A 19,786-nucleotide genomic window follows, 5' to 3' on the forward strand; every position below is an offset into this window, starting at 1 on the left:
ACTGTGACCTTGGCAAACCTAATTGTGTGTTTTCAATTCTAGTGTTGTGTTTACTGCTGTATGCCTGCTAAGCATGGCATGTGGAGCATTGTGTTTAGATGGTAGGCCTGTTGAGCACTTAGCCGGTTCCCCAGAGAGACAGTCGGGTGAATAGAGCAGAAATCTGAAATCTCAACCATAACCCGAATATTGCTGGTTATCACCATTTTGTGAGTGTGTTTTTTGTGTAATTCTTTCAATCGTACCCCTAATGGAAATACTTGACCTTGACACCATTTTTCTTCATTGTTCATCTCTCTCTCTCTCTCTCTCTCTCTCTCTCTCTCTCTCTCTCTCTCTCTCTCCCTCTCTTTTTCTCTCTCTCTCTCTCTGCCATTCTCTCTCCATCTTGGTCTCAGAGAATGCCCTGAGAGAGAGAGAGAAGCAGACTCTCGGTTTCTCTCTATTTTTCTATCAAATTAAAGTTCAGCTGCAACCAGTCGATTCTATTGACAATGTCTTACGATATGCCCAGGCTTAGAGTTTGGCGCCTATTCATTTTGAAGACATGTTTTGAACAATTTGGTGTTTTGTCACGTAAATATTTTACAATTGATTAAGCGCATTTCAGCATTTGATATATGTGTTTAATGTGCTGACATATTGGCAATGTGTTTGCATTTAGCAGCTCCAAACTCTGTGTCTCCTTCTCTCCTCCAGAGTCGTTCACAGCAGACCATAAACCCCTCATGGGAGAGGCTCCAGAAGTCAGAGGGTTCTTCCTGGGCTGTGGTTTCAACAGTGCTGGTAAGTAGGGGAGAGATGGGCGGATATATAGACAGAAGAAATAATGTCAGGAGAGCGGTAGACTGGTGGCAGGATGCCCCGTTGCTTTGGAAAGGCAATCCTGTAATTGAAAGGTCACGAGTTCGATCCTCGCGACAGCTGGTGTGTCCCATCAATAACCATGTGTACTAACTGTGAAAGTGAGACATTGAACTGCTGCCTACTCACTCATTATGAGTCAGTCTGTGATGAGAGCATCTGCTATGTGCTCAAAACTGTAAGAGAGATGGATAAGGACAGTTGAGCCTACTTTATACTTCATTTTATGATGGTGTTACTTACTTAGGGCTACTACACACTGCAAGACATTTGGTCGGATTATGCTGTCGGGGACCTTTTACTCAAGCCTGTAGCCCAAGGGCTCTCTAGGCATCCCAATCTTGGGCTAATTACTCCAGCTGTCCCAATTTAGGGTCAGACCTCTTCACATCTGCATCCAGGTCACGCTGCCAGGTGTTTTGGTCTGCCTCTTTTCCTTTTTCCCTCGTGGATTCCAAAAGAGGGCATTTCACATTAGATGCAGGCTTGCGAAGAGTGTGACCAATCCCCCTCCAGCGTCTTTGGAGGATTCTACAGGCCGCTGTCTTGTTCGCTGCCACAGTTCCTTGTTACTGATAGTATCTGGCCATGGAATTTGTAGATCTCTTCTGAGATAAATGTTGTTAAATGCCATGGTGTTGTTTGCCGAAAATAACAGATTTTCAAGCTAGCAACACATTGCATCGAGATGCGATGCGTCGCGTTGTTAGATTGAAAATCGGCGAGCAGCACCATTGTGGGATGAAGTAAGTCTTTAAAGAGGAAGAAGGAATCATCCATGGTTGTGACTTAAGGAGTGCTGAACTGTTTAGCAAACAACCTGGTAGTAAGTCATTTTAAAGAGATGGTGGTGAGAGTGAAAGGGAAAGATGGCTGGGTTATGCTGCCACAGTCTTAGGCCATTTCCATGGTAATGCAGTACAATTTTTATTTTTCAGTTTTATTTTTATTCTGTTATTTTCTCCCTCCCCAATTGAGTCATTGCTCATTCCCCCTGTGTTTCTATAATCCCTGTCACTGGCAACCCCTAATGTTGTAGCCTGGAAACCAGACAAATCTGCCATTGCAAAAAAAAAAATGCCCTCAGCAGATTTGGTCTGGCACGTGCGGAGACGCCACACTATCGCTCCCAGTTCTGCTCTCTGCTGAAGAGGCTCCCTGACCAACCTGCCGGAGTCACTAGAGCAGTGACGGAGATCACGCTCCACTGCCAACTTCCCACCCACAAACACGGCCAATTGTGTTGGTTGGAGTGCCCGGCCGAGCCAGCGGTACAGTTGAGGAATGAAACCACAGTCTCCACGACAGTGGGCAGGAACTTGCGAGACCTAGACACGTGGTTGTCTTCACCCTCCCTAGGACCAACAGAAGGGGTTATCAGTCACAGGGACTTTAAACATAATATGAGGAAATGGAATAACGTCTAAATTGGGGAGAACTTCTTTTTGCAGAAAATCTAAACAGTTGATTAAAAAACAACTCTCATTTTGTAAAACAAATATTTTATAGTATACACTTAAATATGGCAGTTACACAGCCCAGCAAGGGAAGTCTTCCAACAAGAAGTAGATTCAACAACGCTTGAGAGTAATAGTAAAACACAGAGGAGAGATTCTATGGAGAATAGACTTAGGAATATGAATGAGTATAGTGATGATAGCATAGTTTTTTGCTTGACTCTGGCCTAGCCCTCACCAGTCTCTGTGGACATACTCTGGGTAAAAGTGAATAATGGAGTGCTCTTGTCTTTAGACTGAATCCACTGACACTTCTACACACACATGCATGCACGCACGCCCTCTCTTTTCTTCATACACATCAATATAAAAGACACCCCCCAATCACTCCCGTGCCAGCAAGACAGACAGTGAGAACCCGAGTGTCTTAGTGAACTGACAAGGGGAGGGAGGAGAAAGAGAGAGAGAAGGGTAAATATTAAGGGCACACTGAGTCCCTGGCAGTGTTGAGACAGGAACATTACAGAACACTGGGTCAAACGTCCTGAACAGTCCAGAACACTGACCCAGTGGTCTGGACTGTTTCACTGGAAGGAACACTGTAGAGTTTGACATCGTTCCTACTGTAAACTCTACTGTTTGATCCAAACACTGAGTTTACGGTAGGAACTGTACACAACATTTTGGCAAACTCTATATGTCAAACAGTACAGAACATTGGGACATGGGACAAACACTAGAGTTTAGGAACTGTATGAACACTGGGTCGAACTCCAGAGTTCTGGAACTGGGTTAGAGCTCTGTTTTGCATTTGCCCAGTGCGAACCAGAAAGATTGTTTGGACAGCGCGCACAGAGAGAGAGAGAAAGATAGAGCGAGGTGAGAATATGTGTGTGAGAGAGACGCACAGACTTCACAGTCTTGTCTTTTTGCAATGGGTAACGTAGCGGTATAATGCTAATTCATTCATGTTTTCGGCCAGTATGGTAGATTTATTCAATGTGTAGTCTGTGCGGGCAGGAGCAACTTTGACATTGACTGCCAGGAATGAATTCATTCACTCATCCGCCACCGCCAGTGTTTTTAGTAATCTTCCGAGAAAGAAGATGTAAACAACAGATGTCTGGGGGCGAGGATGAGGGTCTCTTCTATCATCTGGAAAATAAAAATTGTAACCGTGATCATCCGTTCTTTAGTTATCGGCAGTTGAATATAGCTTGTTTTCACCAAAAACGCTATCTGGGAAAATAAATCAGAGATAAACGTATTTTTATAAATCTGATATCGTTAGACCGGACGGGCTGGACTTTGTTTAGATCACGTGATTTCCGGGTGTATTCTTCTTCGGGAGTCCCAGGATCAGTCACAGGTTGCGGAAGAGCGGCCTCTATCGTAATCACTGAAAACACCAAATGACGTCAATGGTAGTCAATGTGTTAACGCCAACATCTCCCAATCTGACCTCCTCATGTAGGATGCTGTGTCTCTTCGCTGATTCACTTCTGCTGTTCTTATCCTCTTCATTTGTCTGTCTGTCAAACTGTCTGCCTGTCAGATTGATGGTCTTTGGGGTGCCTGGTGGCTCAGCCAGTTAGTGCACAGACCATACTGTAGCTCTTTGTAAGTTGCAAGTTTGAATCTGACTCCGTTGTGTCTCGCAAGTCTCCCCTCTCTCTGACCTGACCTGGGTTTCCTGTCTCTCTACACTCTATCTACGCTATCTAATAAAGCAACAAAAAAATATATGTTAGTTTGTCAAGTCAGATATTATCTACAAGACTATACGTTTTAAGGTTTATTTATTCATACTCACATGTTTACAAAATTGAAATGTTAATATTTACAGTATCCGTGTATACAAAAGAAGATAAAAACACAGTCTGCACATACGTAAATCTACACACAAATAATCATAACCAATAATGATTTAAACAGTTCAAAAAGTACATTCTATCTGGCATTTAAAAGACTTGTGAGGAATGGGATAGGTGATTTTTTGGTATCTGTTAGTTTTTGTTCTGGGGATCTGTAGCTGCGTGCTACTTCTGGTTTGCCGATTGGATATATCTCCTCTGGTGAGGGGCAACCAGTTTCTGAAGGGGGAATCCAGGAGATGCAGGGCAAAATCCCTACCACTGTGCATCTTGATAACTAGAATATGCCCTGCCAATGATGATTCTGCAGGCACGTTTGTGAATACGCTCCATCTGGTCTGACAGAGCCTGTTTCAGGGTTCTATGCCAAGCTGGGCAGGCGTACTCCAGTGTGGGGTGGACATAACCAGTATATATTGTTGGCAGGGCTTATAGTCATTCTAGACCATCTCAACCTCCTCAGGATATATAGCTTGGTGTTGGCTTTCTTCACCATGGAATAAATGTGATGGCTCCATTTAGTGGTGTGTGATATTTAGGTCTGACTATATTAGGACTCCAAGCACTTCCTTACTATCACGTGACGGTACTGTAGCTGCTGGCCACACAGGAAAAGAAGAATGGGGGAGGTGAACTTCGCATTCATTTCACCCGTAATGGCTTTGCACTTTGATGGATTTAGACTGCTGAGGACCCAACGATCAACGTTGTCAAGGACACCCTGGGGAGATGTGACATTATCAGCATGACGCACATGGATGAGATTTAGATTATCCACATATTCCCAGCGATTTTGAACATCACTGGCAGCACAGTTAATGAGCGCTAGGAGGATGAAGGATCCAAGTAATGTACCCAGGCCGCGGCCCACGTCCCCTGTAAGCTCTGCCCACTGGGAGTGGCAGTACTGGTACCGTACACTTTGCCTGCGGTCCAGAGACAAAGCTACCCAACCAGGGCATTAGGGCATGCCTGACACCTAGCTTCAAGATTCCATTGCTACAGTCTGGTCCAATTTGTCAAACTCTTTTGTAAAGTCAGTGGTGATAAGGATACTGATATTATTTATATAGGGTGTCCAGAATACCCACAAGAGCATGCGTGGCAGATCTTCTGGGTCTGCTTCCAAACTGGGCAGGGTCAAGTACAGGGGATATTTTACTCAATTTGCTACAAACCCCTCTGCTACTTTTTCTGAGCTGAGGTGTCAGAGATATTGGTCGGAGTTGTTGAACTGATTTGGGAACAGGGATTACACCTGCCTCTTTCCACCGTTGAGGGCCCAGGGGTGATCGCTTCTTGGAATGATGTGTTCCGTAATAGTACACACCAGACTTGCTGAGGTATTACACAAGGGCCAGGGGCTTTGTTGTTATTAATCATCCTCAATTTATCATACACCTCCCATGGATGTTATTTGAGGGAGGGGGTTTGGAGCTGGCAGGAAAAGCTGTGATATCAAAGGGGGGGGGGGGGGTAATGACAGGCTGAGTTGGCTTTGTTGTCGTCTGGGGTGTCAATTTTAAGGGATGGTTTCTTCATCCCAGCCATAGACTGAATCTCACTTAACCACCGTTTTGGCTTTTCTTTTTTTAAGTAGGAGATTTGTGTGGGATAGAACTCTTTTTGGTGTTATTGATGGCTCTGCGTACTTAATTCCAATAGAACCTGGCTGAAGTGCTGCTCTTGCTGCTTTTTGTATGCCTTCTGTCTTTGAGTTTTATGTCAGGGGTCATCCAGGGTTTGTCAGTCGGATGTTTCTTTATGGCCGCAACCATCCTTCCAGAAGTGGTCACAAGCAGTGTTAAATGTCTGGTAGAAGGCACTGGTCTTAGAAGCTCTGTGTGGAGCTTCATAGACCTCACTGTATGTGTGAGTAGTAACCCATTTTCCAAACTGGTGTGGGTTTCATCTGTCGATTTTTGCACTTAATGACGTTTGCCTTTCCGGTCTTTGGGTACCCATAATACTGAGCTGTGGTCACTCAGCCCTATTGGAGGACTATGGGGGATATAGTACTGGGCCATGTCAGTGACGAAAAGATCTAGGCTTCATCACCTGTTAGTATAATGCTCAACCTCCTGTACAAGGTAATACTCGCCTTAGGCTAATTTACAGATGTCTGACAACTGAAAATCGAGACGCTTGAGGGTTTTCAGCTGAAAATATATTACTTTCTTTGAGCAGAACATGAAGTATACAACCTCCCTTATAGCAAAGTTCCCCATCCCCAGGTCCCCTTCCTATTACTACATTCGCTAGTAATGTTATTTAATCATGAGTCTGTGTTTGTATTGTAAATAGGCCACATGCAGGATTTTACAGTTTAGCAAGTCAACATCAGTCTATAAATATTGATAAATATCACATTGAAATTCAGATAACGATTAATGACAATAATTCTGAAATCTTCCTCTATGCTTAAAATGCCTACCTGCCCCAGCCAATGAGAGAGGAGAGAGATGTTAGGTCCACCAAAGCCTCTTCCTCGAAGAAAACAATGTGTCACCTTCAGCTGATAAATCAAGTAAAGGTTTGCCACGCAGTAATGAGTTGTGCCACTGCCAAGTTTAAAGTACCTTCGCAGTCTAATTCTGACTTCTAGCCATTAGCAAAGATTGCCCCTGTCTTCAAAAACTGTTGTGTACTATCAGATTTTGGTACCCAACATTGGCCGGGTTATTGGGTGGGCTCTAATAGGCCCTCGCTCCCCCTCCCTCCCCCTCTCACTTTCCCTCTCTCCCTCCCTCTCCAAATATGGGTGTGTGTCCATATTTGGGCATAATCTGGGCACACAGACAAAACCACATACTGTATGAGGTGGGTTGCATGCATGTCTGCTTTAGTGTGCTTGGCCACACTGAAACCACACTCAGGTTCATGCATATTCTCCTTGTATTTACTGTTGGGGTTTTTTGTATGACCAATGTGTTTTGACTGTATGAAAACATGGTAATTTACAGGAAATGGATACATTATATCCCTCTTTCCCAGTAATGCATCCATTGGTCTGTCAGTCTTTTAGCATAAACTGGAGCAGAGATCATTTTCTTATGGAGCTGGTGGTACAGCCAGCAGCAGATAATTAACTACAAGGATGTCCCACTGTGAATGCACAGCGACGATGCCCCCAGACATCTACCCCCCGCTTGACACGCACGCACACATGCACGCGCGCTCACTCACTCAGACACTGTCTGTCTCTGATGTCAATTATGAATCTATCCTCTATCTATAAATCTAGATAGAGGATAGTGTGTGTGTGTGTGTGTGTGTGTGTGTGTGTGTGTGTGTGTGTGTGTGTGTGTGTGTGTGTGTGTGTGTGTGTGTGTGTGTGTGTGTGTGTGTGTGTGTGTGTGTGTGTGTGTGTGTGTGTGTGTGTGTGTGTGTGTGTGTGTGTGTGCGTGCGTGCGTGCGTGCGTGCGTGCGTGCGTGCGCGCGCGCACACTTTTTGCCCATATGGAGATCCCAGCACCCTCCCAGGTCGGTGCGTCATGGATGGAAGGACGTCATAGACTGTGATAACGGGTAGTGCACTGAGTACTCTGATGGTAGAGGAGGCGTAGTGGGAGCAAAGGAAGAGTAGACTTGTATCGGATGAATAGAGGAATAAAGCTGATTCACCAACTGCCCATCCCCCAGTAAAGTAGAGATGGATTTGTGAGTGATGGAGCGAAGAACTTAGTGGGGGACAAGAAAAAGAGGACATGACTCATAAAGTCAACCAACTCATGGCAAAAAAGAGGAGAGAGATAGAGTACAGTGGTTTGCAAACGTGTGAATTTCTACGACTCCTGTTTGTATTAGGCCACGGACTCCCATTTGATCCTAAGTGTTATATCCTGGTGTTTATTTTATTTTGAGAGTGTATAAATGGTACCAAATGGACCCACGAGGGTCCATTTGGTACCATTTGTACACTTTCAGAGCTATAGACTCGTAAGTATTCATTTGGGACACATTTCCCAGACCCCAGTGTTGAGAAACAGTGGGATTGACGGTGGGAGGAGGGAGCTGAGAGGTAAGGAGAGTGGGTATAAGGGTTCTCTCTTTGAAAGCAACATTTGAATCACTGGTGGTATTATAAATATATCAGGTGAAAGGAGAGAGTCAGAGGGATGCAAGACGGCGATAATCAGAGATCGAGCCATGCATGCCAGGCGTTCATACTGTTGATAATGAAAGAAATGGGTATCTGCCACAAGCACAAGCATCTGCCACCCAAAAATCCCCAAAAGAATAATGACAGAAAGAGACATTGAGCTGGGTGAAATGAGTGAAAGACAGAACAGATAGAGGGATGACATGATGAGTGGGAGGGAGATGATAGGGGCTTCTCACGCACCATACATCAGTGTGAATATCTTGGCTGACATTTATCAGTGTCACCTCCCCTGCTGGTCGTCTCAATGATGTCTTGGGAGAGCTCCATCATCCCTCCCACCCCCTCGTTTCCATCTCTCCGTCGCTCCGTCCATCCGTCCGTCCGTCCATTCATATGTCTGCCCGGGCCCAGAGCGACAGCTCCTGTACGCGACTGAAGTGATGAGAGAGTGGGGGTGAGGGATGGAGAGAAGGAGGGATGAAAGATGAATGCAAGGACGCACTAGTCGTGTTGCTGCATGTTGATGCTGTCCTCGATACATGCGTGACTCCATGGTACACACACACACACACACACACACACACACACACACACACACACACACACACACACACACACACACACACACACACACACATACACACACACACACACACACACACACAAAGTTATGCCATCAGCAGCAACTAGAGCAATACAAGAGGGCAGTGCTGAAAGACAACAACTCATTTGTCCAGCAGTGTTTTATCATATTTTTATTTTATATTTTTTATGAATAAAAAACTCGCTTGTCTCTTTTAGGCTGACATAAACAAACTGTTGGAGCTATTGGGTGGAGCTGGTGAGGTCAAGTCCCCATGGAGCATGTTTAGGCAAGGGTCAAGGGGTCAAAAATAATTCTCTGTCCTTTGATTCTCAAGAACAAACTGCAGGGACTAGGTGCCTCCGGCTGCGACTTCGCTGAGTGTTCCAACTAAAACAATTCACCTTGTTCACGGGAGGGAAACTAGGTGACGAATGTTATCTCTGTTTCTGCGCTAGCGACTCCTACATGTTGGTCAGGGGCACCAGTTTGCTGTGGAAGAATAGCACGTACTGTACCTCTCCATGCGTTACTTCCTCCTGGTGAAAAGAAGCTGCTCTGATGTCACACCTTTCAGAGGACACACATGGTTGTCTGTGCTCTCCCTATAGGACTAACTGTAGGAGTTAGCAGTGACAAGGGACCAAAATTCCATCAGGAATTGGTATGACTATTATTGGCAGAAAAAGGAAAAAATAATTGTAAAAAAAATAAATAATAATTAACGCTTTACTGCAATGGCATTGCTTCTCATGTCATTTTCTTGTATATCGTTGCTGTCGGGTGGAAACCTTATATGTCCAAAATGAAAAAAAGTACCTGTGTTCCAATTTAGTAACAAGCTCTTTTTAATACTTTTCATAGGTTCAATATTTTTTAACCTATTAAGACCTGAGGCCGGTTCTACAAACGCTTTCTAAATCAGTAGTTCTCATAAGATTTTTCAAAAATGTTCGAAAATAGCAGATGTACAAGAAGTGTGAGCTTGTGCATCTGTGTGAGGTCTTACTGTGTGTGTGTGTGTGTGTGTGTGTGTGTGTGTGTGTGTGTGTGTGTGTGTTCGTGTGATTTGCAGGAATGATGTTGGGTGGAGGTTGTGGTAGAGAACTGGCCCACTGGATTATACATGGCCGTCCAGAAAAGGATATGTATGGATATGACATCAGGTACATCAACACTCAGACACACTAACACATTTGAAAGTAAACCAAAAAGCTTGTCAACGATAAATAAACAACTTTAAATGCAATAGGTGTAACTGTCGCCTTTTTTTAAATTTATTGTATTTTTTTATTCCAAGTCTGAATGAATCTGTTACATTAAGTGAACATGGCAGGTGTGTTAATTAATTAATGAGTTATTTAATGAATCTTTCACATTCGTCCCTCTGCTGTCTCAGACGGTTCCACAACTCCCTGACCGCAAACAACCTCTGGATCAGAGAAAGGAGTCACGAGTCATATGCAAAGAATTACTCTGTTGTCTTTCCCTATGATGAGCCGCTGGCCAGCCGCAATATGAGGAAGGACCCTTTCCACCAGGTAAATGACCAGTTGGATTCCGTTCCAAAGTTACATTATGCAATACTAGACACCTTTCCCCTACTCAGGGTCATGCATGTCGCGAACAATGCAAGTTGGGAATACTTGGTCATCATACATGTTATGATGACCTCCTGTCTCCTACTTCCCATACTGTTCCTCCCGTTCTCACCCACTTTTCTTTGAATTTGATTTGAAGATGCCTTCCTACTCCACCATCCCAATACTACTGCCATTATTCTATCACATTCTTCCATATTATGGCTTTTGCCCACCTTCAGTCCCATTTATTTTGCCTGTGCAGCACAAACGGTAAGCAAAGCTCTGCCAATCAGTTAAGCCGTTAGGGCGGGTTGGCCATTCAGGGACTCCGCCAATCCGTCGAAGCCACCATTTTGGGTTGGCCAATCAGGGAGCTGATGCATACAATCTCCCATGCGTTCTCCCCAGACCTGCGGTCAGACAGATATTTGAATATCTGTCTTTACATATGTACTTATCTGCTGTGTTGCTAGCAATAACCACTTAAACCCTATATTCTTAGTTGGCCGGGGTCCCCCAGGGCTCCATTGGGTAATGTTCGCCCCAGAATAGGGACACTATACTAGGGATTTAATAACCTGCAGGAAATGTTGAACATTAAGGTTTTAAATTGTTTCTTCAACACAACCCATTTAATGTTGTTGTTGTACCGTACGCAGCAAATCCAATTCCCCATGAGAGATTCTACTATTTTTTTTACCTGCCTACCAAGTGTACTATATGCCTGAGGCAGCCTGTTTAGAAGAATTCATTCTGTGACAACAGAACAACTCCTCGCTTGTGTTTACCCTGCAATTCAGGGTCCATTCATTCCCTTTGCTGCCAAGAGGGCTCTCCATCCTTTAAAAGCTTTCCGATGTTTATCCTTGTTTTGTTTTTTTGCTATTACAAAGCTATCTGGTGGCGTTGGGTGCTTACACAGGACTCATTCATCTTATTTTGACATAATTTTCGATAAATTCCTGCAGATATTTGAAAACTCTTTTATGCTGGTGTCACCAAATTCTCTTTACATCATGGTTGTTGTCAGTTGATGCACCCTCTCGTGGATAGAAATGGCATATTTCCCCTTTAAACAAGACGTTTTGTTTCTGGTACAGTAGATGAAATGAAACATTTATAAAATAATTACTTTCCATAATTAATCAAAATGTATCTTTGAATAGATGGTACCAGTTGTCCATTTAGTGACATCCATTTCTGCATATAACACGACTTGTCATCTTTTAATCTCTGCTCTATATTCTTCTTACCTTTATGAGTGCGGGACTTGGTCAACATGACCCACACATGTCGGCTGTCGGCTAGCGTCTGTGCCCAAAAAGTGATTGTGTTTGTATTTGTGTGCATGGCCGCATCGATGATAGTCGGGCATTAGTGGGGCCCGATCACCCCATTAAGTATGTTGGACAGCACACACAAGAGAGAGAGACAGAGAAAGATTGAGTGAGGCAGGGAGTGTGGAGACATAGAGCGAGACTTGCTGGCACTTATTGGATGCAATTATTTTATGTAACGCACTACTTTCTGGCAAAAGAATGTCGGAATTGATAAAATGACAGACATTTCATCTGAAATGGTTGATATAGCTCCTTTGGCCAGTTTTGTGTCCTTATATGATCTGGGTCGAACGTGAATTTTCACTCACATGTGCCCAGGACAGCACACAGACAGCCAGACAGACAGAGTGAGGCAGAGAGTGAGTGAGAGAGAGAGCGCGAGACTGAGAGAGAGAGTTTAATGTCAAAGTCATTTTCCTGCATTATTAAACAAGTTACAGGAACAAAGCTCACTTGTAAAACCCTGCCTATTGAAGGGGTGTGTTCACCAACTCAAAGCGCTACATTCATTACAGAGACATTTGCCTTTTTGTGAGGGGTAGGAAAGTTATTCATTGATGTACTAAATGTTCTGTGTTCTCATTTTTGTTGATCCTGTGTGTGGTGAGAGAATGAGAAACAAAGACGGAGATGGAGGCAGACAGGAGTTAAATTGTAATGATGAAGATTAAATGGTGTGCGTGTGCGTGTGTGTGTTAGGCAGAAACACACATACTCACAGGTGCACACAAAGTACCACAGGTCCCTTGCTTCTATTAGCCTCCGTAACCTTTGCGTCTGATTGGCTAATTGAGAAAGTGATATGATGACAGGGCAAATCTACATATAAATGGTACCGCTTATTCATTACACCCCAGGTTGTGTGGGTGAAGATGCTCTTATCTATTTGTGGATGTGTGAGAGTGTGTATGTTGGCTCAAATCATACTGAACAAATACTTCAATAAGGCTCACAATTAAGAAGGGGGCGGGGCATTTAATAATGAACATAGCCAATCTACAAACTCACAAACAGAGAGAGCTAAAAGAGAGAGAGATCAATGAAAACAACAATTTATCAATTTATCAACATATTTACACATAGTAGGACTATAGCTATCCGGTGAGGTAAGAAATATAGTGCATGATGTGTTGTGAACTTGATTGGCTATGTTTTGTGATATAGATTGTGATATCATCAAACGCAAATATCAAACATAATTATCATACATACATACATTCCCAAAATGAAATGCATCCATTTAATTCAGTCTGACCAGAAACAGGGATAAAACATATCTCCACCGGCGATACACATTGATGACCAGAGGGGGAAATATCAAAAGCAGAGGCATGTATTTTCCCCCATACCCTGTCATACCCGGACACCCTCCAGCAAATACCCCTGACTATAACCATTACACATTCCTGTAGAACAAGACGGACTGTTCAACCGTCCAACATGTGGGTGGATTTGACTTTTTTGCCAAAGTCCAAAAACGTTTTTTTTTAAATGGTGAAAATAGCCGATCTACAAGCTCACATGCCTGTAGATCTGTTATTCTCACTACTTTTGTGCGACACTCTTGTATGAAGAAGTAGGCCGGGCATCAATTTACGAAAACACATAAAAAGTATGGAGATATGAGGTTTCTGCCCGATAGCAACGACTTGCATGCTTGACTTGTTGCTAAGATACTGTTTAAGAGAAAGCTATTTAAGTGTTTACAAAAATACAACGACTGACCACGTACACTTCTTGCTCACAGCATCCTTCTGGTGATGTATTTAATATCGCTTCTTTTTTTCCCCCCCTTTGCTTCTTCTATTTGTTTCTCTCCCTCCCGCCTGCTCTGTTTCCTCTCTGTGTTCTTTCTGCAAATCTAGAGTCAAAGAGCTGATTCAGGCTTGCACAGCGGGAACCTAGCATCTCTCAGTTAGGTCGTTTATTACTGTGATCCCTGCCAAGATGACTCCAAACGAGCCATTTGGCCTTGACGTTCTAGCCTAGACCTAAACGTCATTCCACTTCTATCCTTCCTCTGTACTCTGACACTCCAGTAATGGGCCTTGATTCAACGCTATAATGACCCACTTTGTGGTAATTTTCTGTCCCATGCTTCATTTAACCGCAAAGCATCTTTGTTCGCATACACTATGATTTTATAGTCAATGGTAACGCAGGGTGTTTCTAAATGCATCACTGTCAAATTAACTGCATTACCAGTCGGTGTCGACAGAACTCCAGTATGATCCATTCTGTCAGCCGATGACCGTTTCATCTTAAGCTTATTATACATAAATAGCACATCTACAAGCTCACTACGCTGCATGCACTACAATGCGTTTTTGCAACGCAAGATTGTAGATTGTGAGCTGGTACTGTAGATGTAAATTGTACACGTTGTGAGCTTGTAGATTGTAGAGCTTGTAGATTGGCTATTTTTATATTTACTTGCGCAGCAACACCAGCGCACAAATAGGTATAAATGTTGCTTTAGAAAACCACAGGCGCTTTCTTATGATTTAGCAAGGAAGTGAACCTGAGACCTCAAATCACAGGTTTAGTGAGTGCACTGCCTGAGTGAAATGAGTCAGATATAGTCAGACATTCTGCAAGATTTCACAAAGATGAGAGCCTAATGAAACTATATATTTGACATATCACTTGAATGGCCCATATTGCCATATAACCTCTCAAACCTTATTGCGCTGTGACGTGTGATGTTATTATGCAAAGACTGAATATTTGCATGCATCACAGTTTTCTCGGCCTGATAAACTGGCCCTTATTGGCATGGCAACCAATACAAGGCCAGTTATTATGATGCTCCTGTATAATTATGACGCTAGCTCTGTAACCAGCTCGCTGTAGTGCATTGTCATTATGAAGAGACTCAAATGACTGCTCTCTGGCTGAGAGGCTATAGCTTGGTGGAAAGCACAGCCCCGGCAATACAGGGTCAATCCAACCTTCGGCCGGCCCACTACAACCCTGTTAATCACTCAGCGAGGCCCATCGCCTAGCAACCGGCCAAGAGCCTTGGAGGAATGTGTGTTTATGGGGGTGTACGGGAGGGATGGGTGGGGGGTTGAAATCTATTTATTATTTGTGAAAATTTGCTTTTGTTAGAGATATTTGCGATAGCTGGTAGCCACGATGCTACGTATTATGGGTCTGCAGCAAATACCACAACAACATGAACAACAGCACGCAGCAGCAACAGATGTTGATGGATGCCAGAGAAGCTTGGCCCTGTACAAATAATGAGACGGTCTACTTTTAGGCGAGTGAGATGTGATCATTTTAGAACATAAAAAGGCCATGGCTGACACCAGTGCCCACGTGTTCTCTCCACCTCAGGAACATGGATGTAATTATAGCTCAGTGTGGGAAGCTTTGGCAGGAGACTGCTAGCAAGGAGGAGAACATAGCATTATCCTACCTACCGACTGTAGGCAACTGTCATTTTAACAAGGAGGGTGGTGAGCTGTTAAATTGTTTGTTTGTTTTTCTACAGACTGCCCTAAAATCTATAATTAGCAGCTGGAAACCATGCAACAATTTGTGCTTAGAATGGGGAATCACCTCCTCCTTACAAAATATAGATTTTTGGAAGGCTCATCGTTTTGACTCATCTATGGTGAATTTTAAGAACAAATGTGAGAACATTCCATGGGGATACAAAGTGCTAAAATATCAAAATGACTCATATTGCCTTCTCTATTTGGCATTTGTCACATGAAGGCACTAAATAATCATACGAGAAACAGAACATTATTACCTGGTCAGAGGTAATAAGATATTAGTTTTGGACCTTGTTTATACAGTATATACTGTACAGGTATTAGGATTTGCGGCAGTAAACAGTGTGCCGTGACCGTCCTGATTATGTTAAATGGTACTGTAAATCTCTCTCTCTTCTCTGTCTGTGGGATGTAGGTGCTGACAGAGCAGGGCTGTGTGTTCCAGGAGAGACACGGCTGGGAGAGACCAGGCTGGTTCAACAAAGAGGCACCTGCTCCTGTAAGGGACGAGAAAAACACACAATCCCCACACACACTCGCACTTGACTGACTGGGATTCCCAAACTGTTTCATGCCAAGGACCCCAAATAGCCTTAGTATCTGTCTAAGGCTATTTGGGGTCCATACACCATATACCAAATAATCTCATTTTATTTTTGTATATATTTGTCTTTGATGATTTATTTACTTCTTATTTCCCATTTTCATATCCTTTTCAACTGCAGGTTCTGGGCTATGATTACTATGGGGCCTATGACACTCAGAAGAATGTGAACCACAAATACAATGAGCTACTGGGCAAAGAATACACCTTTGACTTCCCTCCACATCATGATGTGGTAAGATTGTGTGTTTGTGCTTCAGTTTACATGTGCCTATTGATTGCTTACTATTCCAAGTCCTCTACGACGCCAAGCTAGATGCAGGTGAGAGCTGTGGCCAGCAGCCAGAAAAAACTGATATTAGGTCTTTGGTCAGTACACTAAAGTGGGAAGAACTGTAGTGACAGAGCATATACAGTAACACATATAATGTCCTAAACCACAGATCTGTTTATTGAATAGAATCTAACCTAACTTAATCACTTAATGCTGGGCGATATACTGGTTCATGAACATCAATTGGATCAATATTTTATTATTGCTTGATATGGTAAAGGCAATTTAGCGTAAATCGGCAGATAGCGTAAATCATCTTTTTTTTTTTTTTAAAGATTTGTTTTTGGTAGTTTTTTATTATTTTTCATTGAAGAGGGACAGGGAAAGTAGTCTGACAGGAAGAATGGGGAGAGAGATGGGGGGAAGACATGCAGGAAAGGCCGACGGGAACGGGACGCGAACCCGCGGCACACTGCCATTAAGGATTTTCAACCAGGGTGCCTAGACCGCGACGCCACGGTCTAGGCCAGCGTAAATCATCTTGACGCCGATTGAGTGCTATCACACCTCTCCTCTAACTCACCAAGAGTCACCAAAATAACGGACACACAAACAGGCAAGGAGAAAATGATCACTGTGCCTCAGGAAAGTGTCAGTTCATCAGAGCGCCTCACGCAGGTGTGTCTGTGCCAAAAGAGCTCCTCAACACATGCTCACACACACACAATAGTGTTTTTACATAAATATTTTGCTATGAAAAGCTATACTAATAACACATAATTAGACTTATGTCATCTATTTGAATTTCCCATGGTGGAAATTCAGTTTTCAACTTCACCCAGCCGAGTGCCCCCCCTGCGTTCAAGTGGTCAGACTTGAACGCAGGGGGGGAGCAGCTAGGGGTCAAGTGTCTTGCTCAGGGACACCTCGGCACATTGCAGGGGCCGGGAATTGAACCTGGGACCTTCTGTTTCCCTGCCCATTGAGCTATGGCCGCCTGAAGCTATGCCTTCCCTGAAGGTGTAGAAGGCTGTTAAAGATAGTGGAGATAAGCTTCCATTAATATTTACACTAACGTTATCTTATCCATCCACTACCAGAAGGGACTGGCCTTATGCTACTATGGAGGTGTCATTCTTCTCCTCTTTTCTTTGTGTCTTCCAGATTAAGAGTGAGTGTCTGTCATGTAGACATGGTGTGGCCGTGTTTAATATGTCCTACTTTGGCAAGTTCTACCTCACTGGACCAGACGCCAAGAAAGCTGCCGATTGGCTCTTCACTGGTGACGTCAACAAAAAGCCAGGTCAGTCTAGCTCCCACAGCAGAAATCCTTGAGAAAGGTGATGTGTGCACAACCAACCTGTGTGTGTGTGTGTGTGTGTGTGTGTGTGTGTGTGTGTGTGTGTGTGTGTGTGTGTGTGTGTGTGTGTGTGTGTGTGTGTGTGCGTGTGCGCACACGTGTGTGTGTGTGTGTTCCAGGCTCTACGGTGTATACCTGCATGCTGAATAAGATGGGAGGGGTGGAGGCTGACCTCACTGTGAGCAGACTGGAGCCTGGCACTGCCAATTTGCCCCTGGCACCAGAGTCCAATGGTAAGAATGTGTGTATGTGGGTGGATTGTGTTGAATATTCACTCTCTCTCTCTCTCCTCTATCCTCTCTCTCCACTCTCTCGAGCTATTATATATACCCCTTAAAAAAAATATATTATACATGTATTTATGCCATACCCAGCCTTTATTTTCTGGGTGACGGTATTGATAAAAGGAGAGGTTGGTCCTGATAGCTGTTGGTAGCTGACCAATCACCGCAAACTAAAGTACTACTTTAAAGTCAATCAAGCTTGATTTATACTTAGTTGCGCACGGGTGTCACACACCAAAAATAGCCAATCTACAAGCTCACAAGGCGTTGCACTGTGACACGTTGTGAGCTTGTAGATATTTGTAAGCTATTTTTGGTGCACAACTAAGTATAACTCTGGCTTCATTCGGTCAAACATGGCCGCCACGGTTGCTGTGTTGATCAAATTATATTTTCTCATTATCTTTGTGAATAAATTAGGCTATGGGTGTGCGATCAGAAATTATATCGCCCGGGCTTTTGTCATTTCCCTTGTTAACCAACCCACGGGCAATGATGAATACTAGTGTGATAATCTATAATTATTTACACTATCCTTTATTCACCTTCCTTTAGGCGATGCTTACTACCTGGCGATTGGAGGAGGTGTGGCAGAACACAACTGGAACCACATCAGAACCGTTCTACAGGACCATGGCCTCCACTGCCAACTGACTGACCATTCTGAAAACATGGGCATGATCAGCGTCCAGGGACCCAAAAGGTGGGCAAGGGATGGGGGCCGACGTAAAATCATTCAAATCAACTTAGAAGAAAAGTGAAACAGAATATATTAGTCAAATGCAGAGAAATGATACAGTAGAGGGATTCATTTGTGCTGGCGATGAAAGGTCTGTTCTTCTAGCCCTGCACTAAACGTAGGTGTGATTATTGTCCGGGTGGTGAAGAGGTGGAGAAAGACTTAAGGGCTAAGAGGATGAAAGATCATTGTTGTATATGCACCCAAGAACAAAGAGCTGTGGATATTGAGGGAACAGAGATATGGCACAAAGGAAGAGAAGGAAGATAGGGATGGTGATATGAGAGAGAGAGAGAGAGAGAGAGAGAGAGAGAGAGAGAGAGAGAGAGAGAGAGAGAGAGAGAGAGAGAGAGAGAGAGAGAGAGAGAGAGAGAGAGAGAGAGAGAGAGAGAGAGAGAGAGAGAGAGAGAGAGAGTAAATAAAGAGGAATGAAAAGAGAATGGCTGTTAATGAAAGGAGGGATTGAGGAGACAAGATAGAAGAGTATCAAGTAGGCGAGGGGATGGGGATTACCTTGGTTGTCAAAGCTTATTTTATGACTTAAAAGCGGACATGTGGAAGACTGGCATTGGCATTGGTTATTTGTAGTGAATCAAAACTTTGTTTTAGAGAGGCTTACGGTAATTATATCTTTCTGCATGAAGCTACAGGCTGTGTCATGGTGACACAGTATCTTTTTAATGAGCAAAAAGATTGGAATACACTGTTGAAGTGTAACTTTCTACCTGGAATACCACACACTTATTTATAGTAGCTTAAAATTATGCCCTTGGGTGCAAAAATAAAATCATAAAAAAATGCTGGTCCCCAGAGAGGTAGTGTAGTTACTGTAAAGAAAAACCTGCTGATTCAAGCCATTTTTGGGGTGGGGGGGTGACAGGACATGCCTGGGGGGCAGGCCAAGTTTAAAGACACACTGTAAAATCCTCAGTGTTCATTTAAAAATGTTACACTCAGACCTTTACTGTTAAATTAACATGGACATTTTGTTTTTACTGTGCATGCATATTTGAGGATCAAGCCTGAGAGAGTTATGCAACAGGCAGCAAGGATAAACAAAGTCATTACGCTTTAGATAGCAATCTAACTTTTGCTGTCTATGATTATACTGTACATGCCTCTAGGGCTAGGCTGAAAACTGCACTTTTAGCTTGTCAGCCAAGTACCCTGGTTCATTAAAATGTATTGCATATAACATCACGACAGACAGTCA

The 19,786-nt window shown here is 43.5% G+C and overlaps 1 protein-coding gene across 1 annotated transcript in view; it reads left to right on the top strand.

The window, feature by feature from the left end:
- Window positions 1-19,786, top strand: part of sardh (sarcosine dehydrogenase) — a 52,764-nt gene that overhangs the window by 19,128 nt on the left and 13,850 nt on the right. The window contains exons 10-17 of the mRNA XM_084046887.1: window positions 700-786; window positions 9,959-10,049; window positions 10,283-10,424; window positions 15,728-15,811; window positions 16,038-16,151; window positions 17,355-17,493; window positions 17,670-17,783; window positions 18,390-18,537. Coding sequence (XP_083903013.1) covers window positions 700-786; window positions 9,959-10,049; window positions 10,283-10,424; window positions 15,728-15,811; window positions 16,038-16,151; window positions 17,355-17,493; window positions 17,670-17,783; window positions 18,390-18,537 — 919 coding nt within the window. The remainder of the gene's footprint in view (window positions 1-699; window positions 787-9,958; window positions 10,050-10,282; window positions 10,425-15,727; window positions 15,812-16,037; window positions 16,152-17,354; window positions 17,494-17,669; window positions 17,784-18,389; window positions 18,538-19,786) is intronic.

This window comes from Gymnoscopelus microlampas, assembly GCF_963454915.1.
Source record: "Gymnoscopelus microlampas genome assembly, chromosome: 21".
Taxonomy (NCBI): domain Eukaryota; kingdom Metazoa; phylum Chordata; class Actinopteri; order Myctophiformes; family Myctophidae; genus Gymnoscopelus; species Gymnoscopelus microlampas.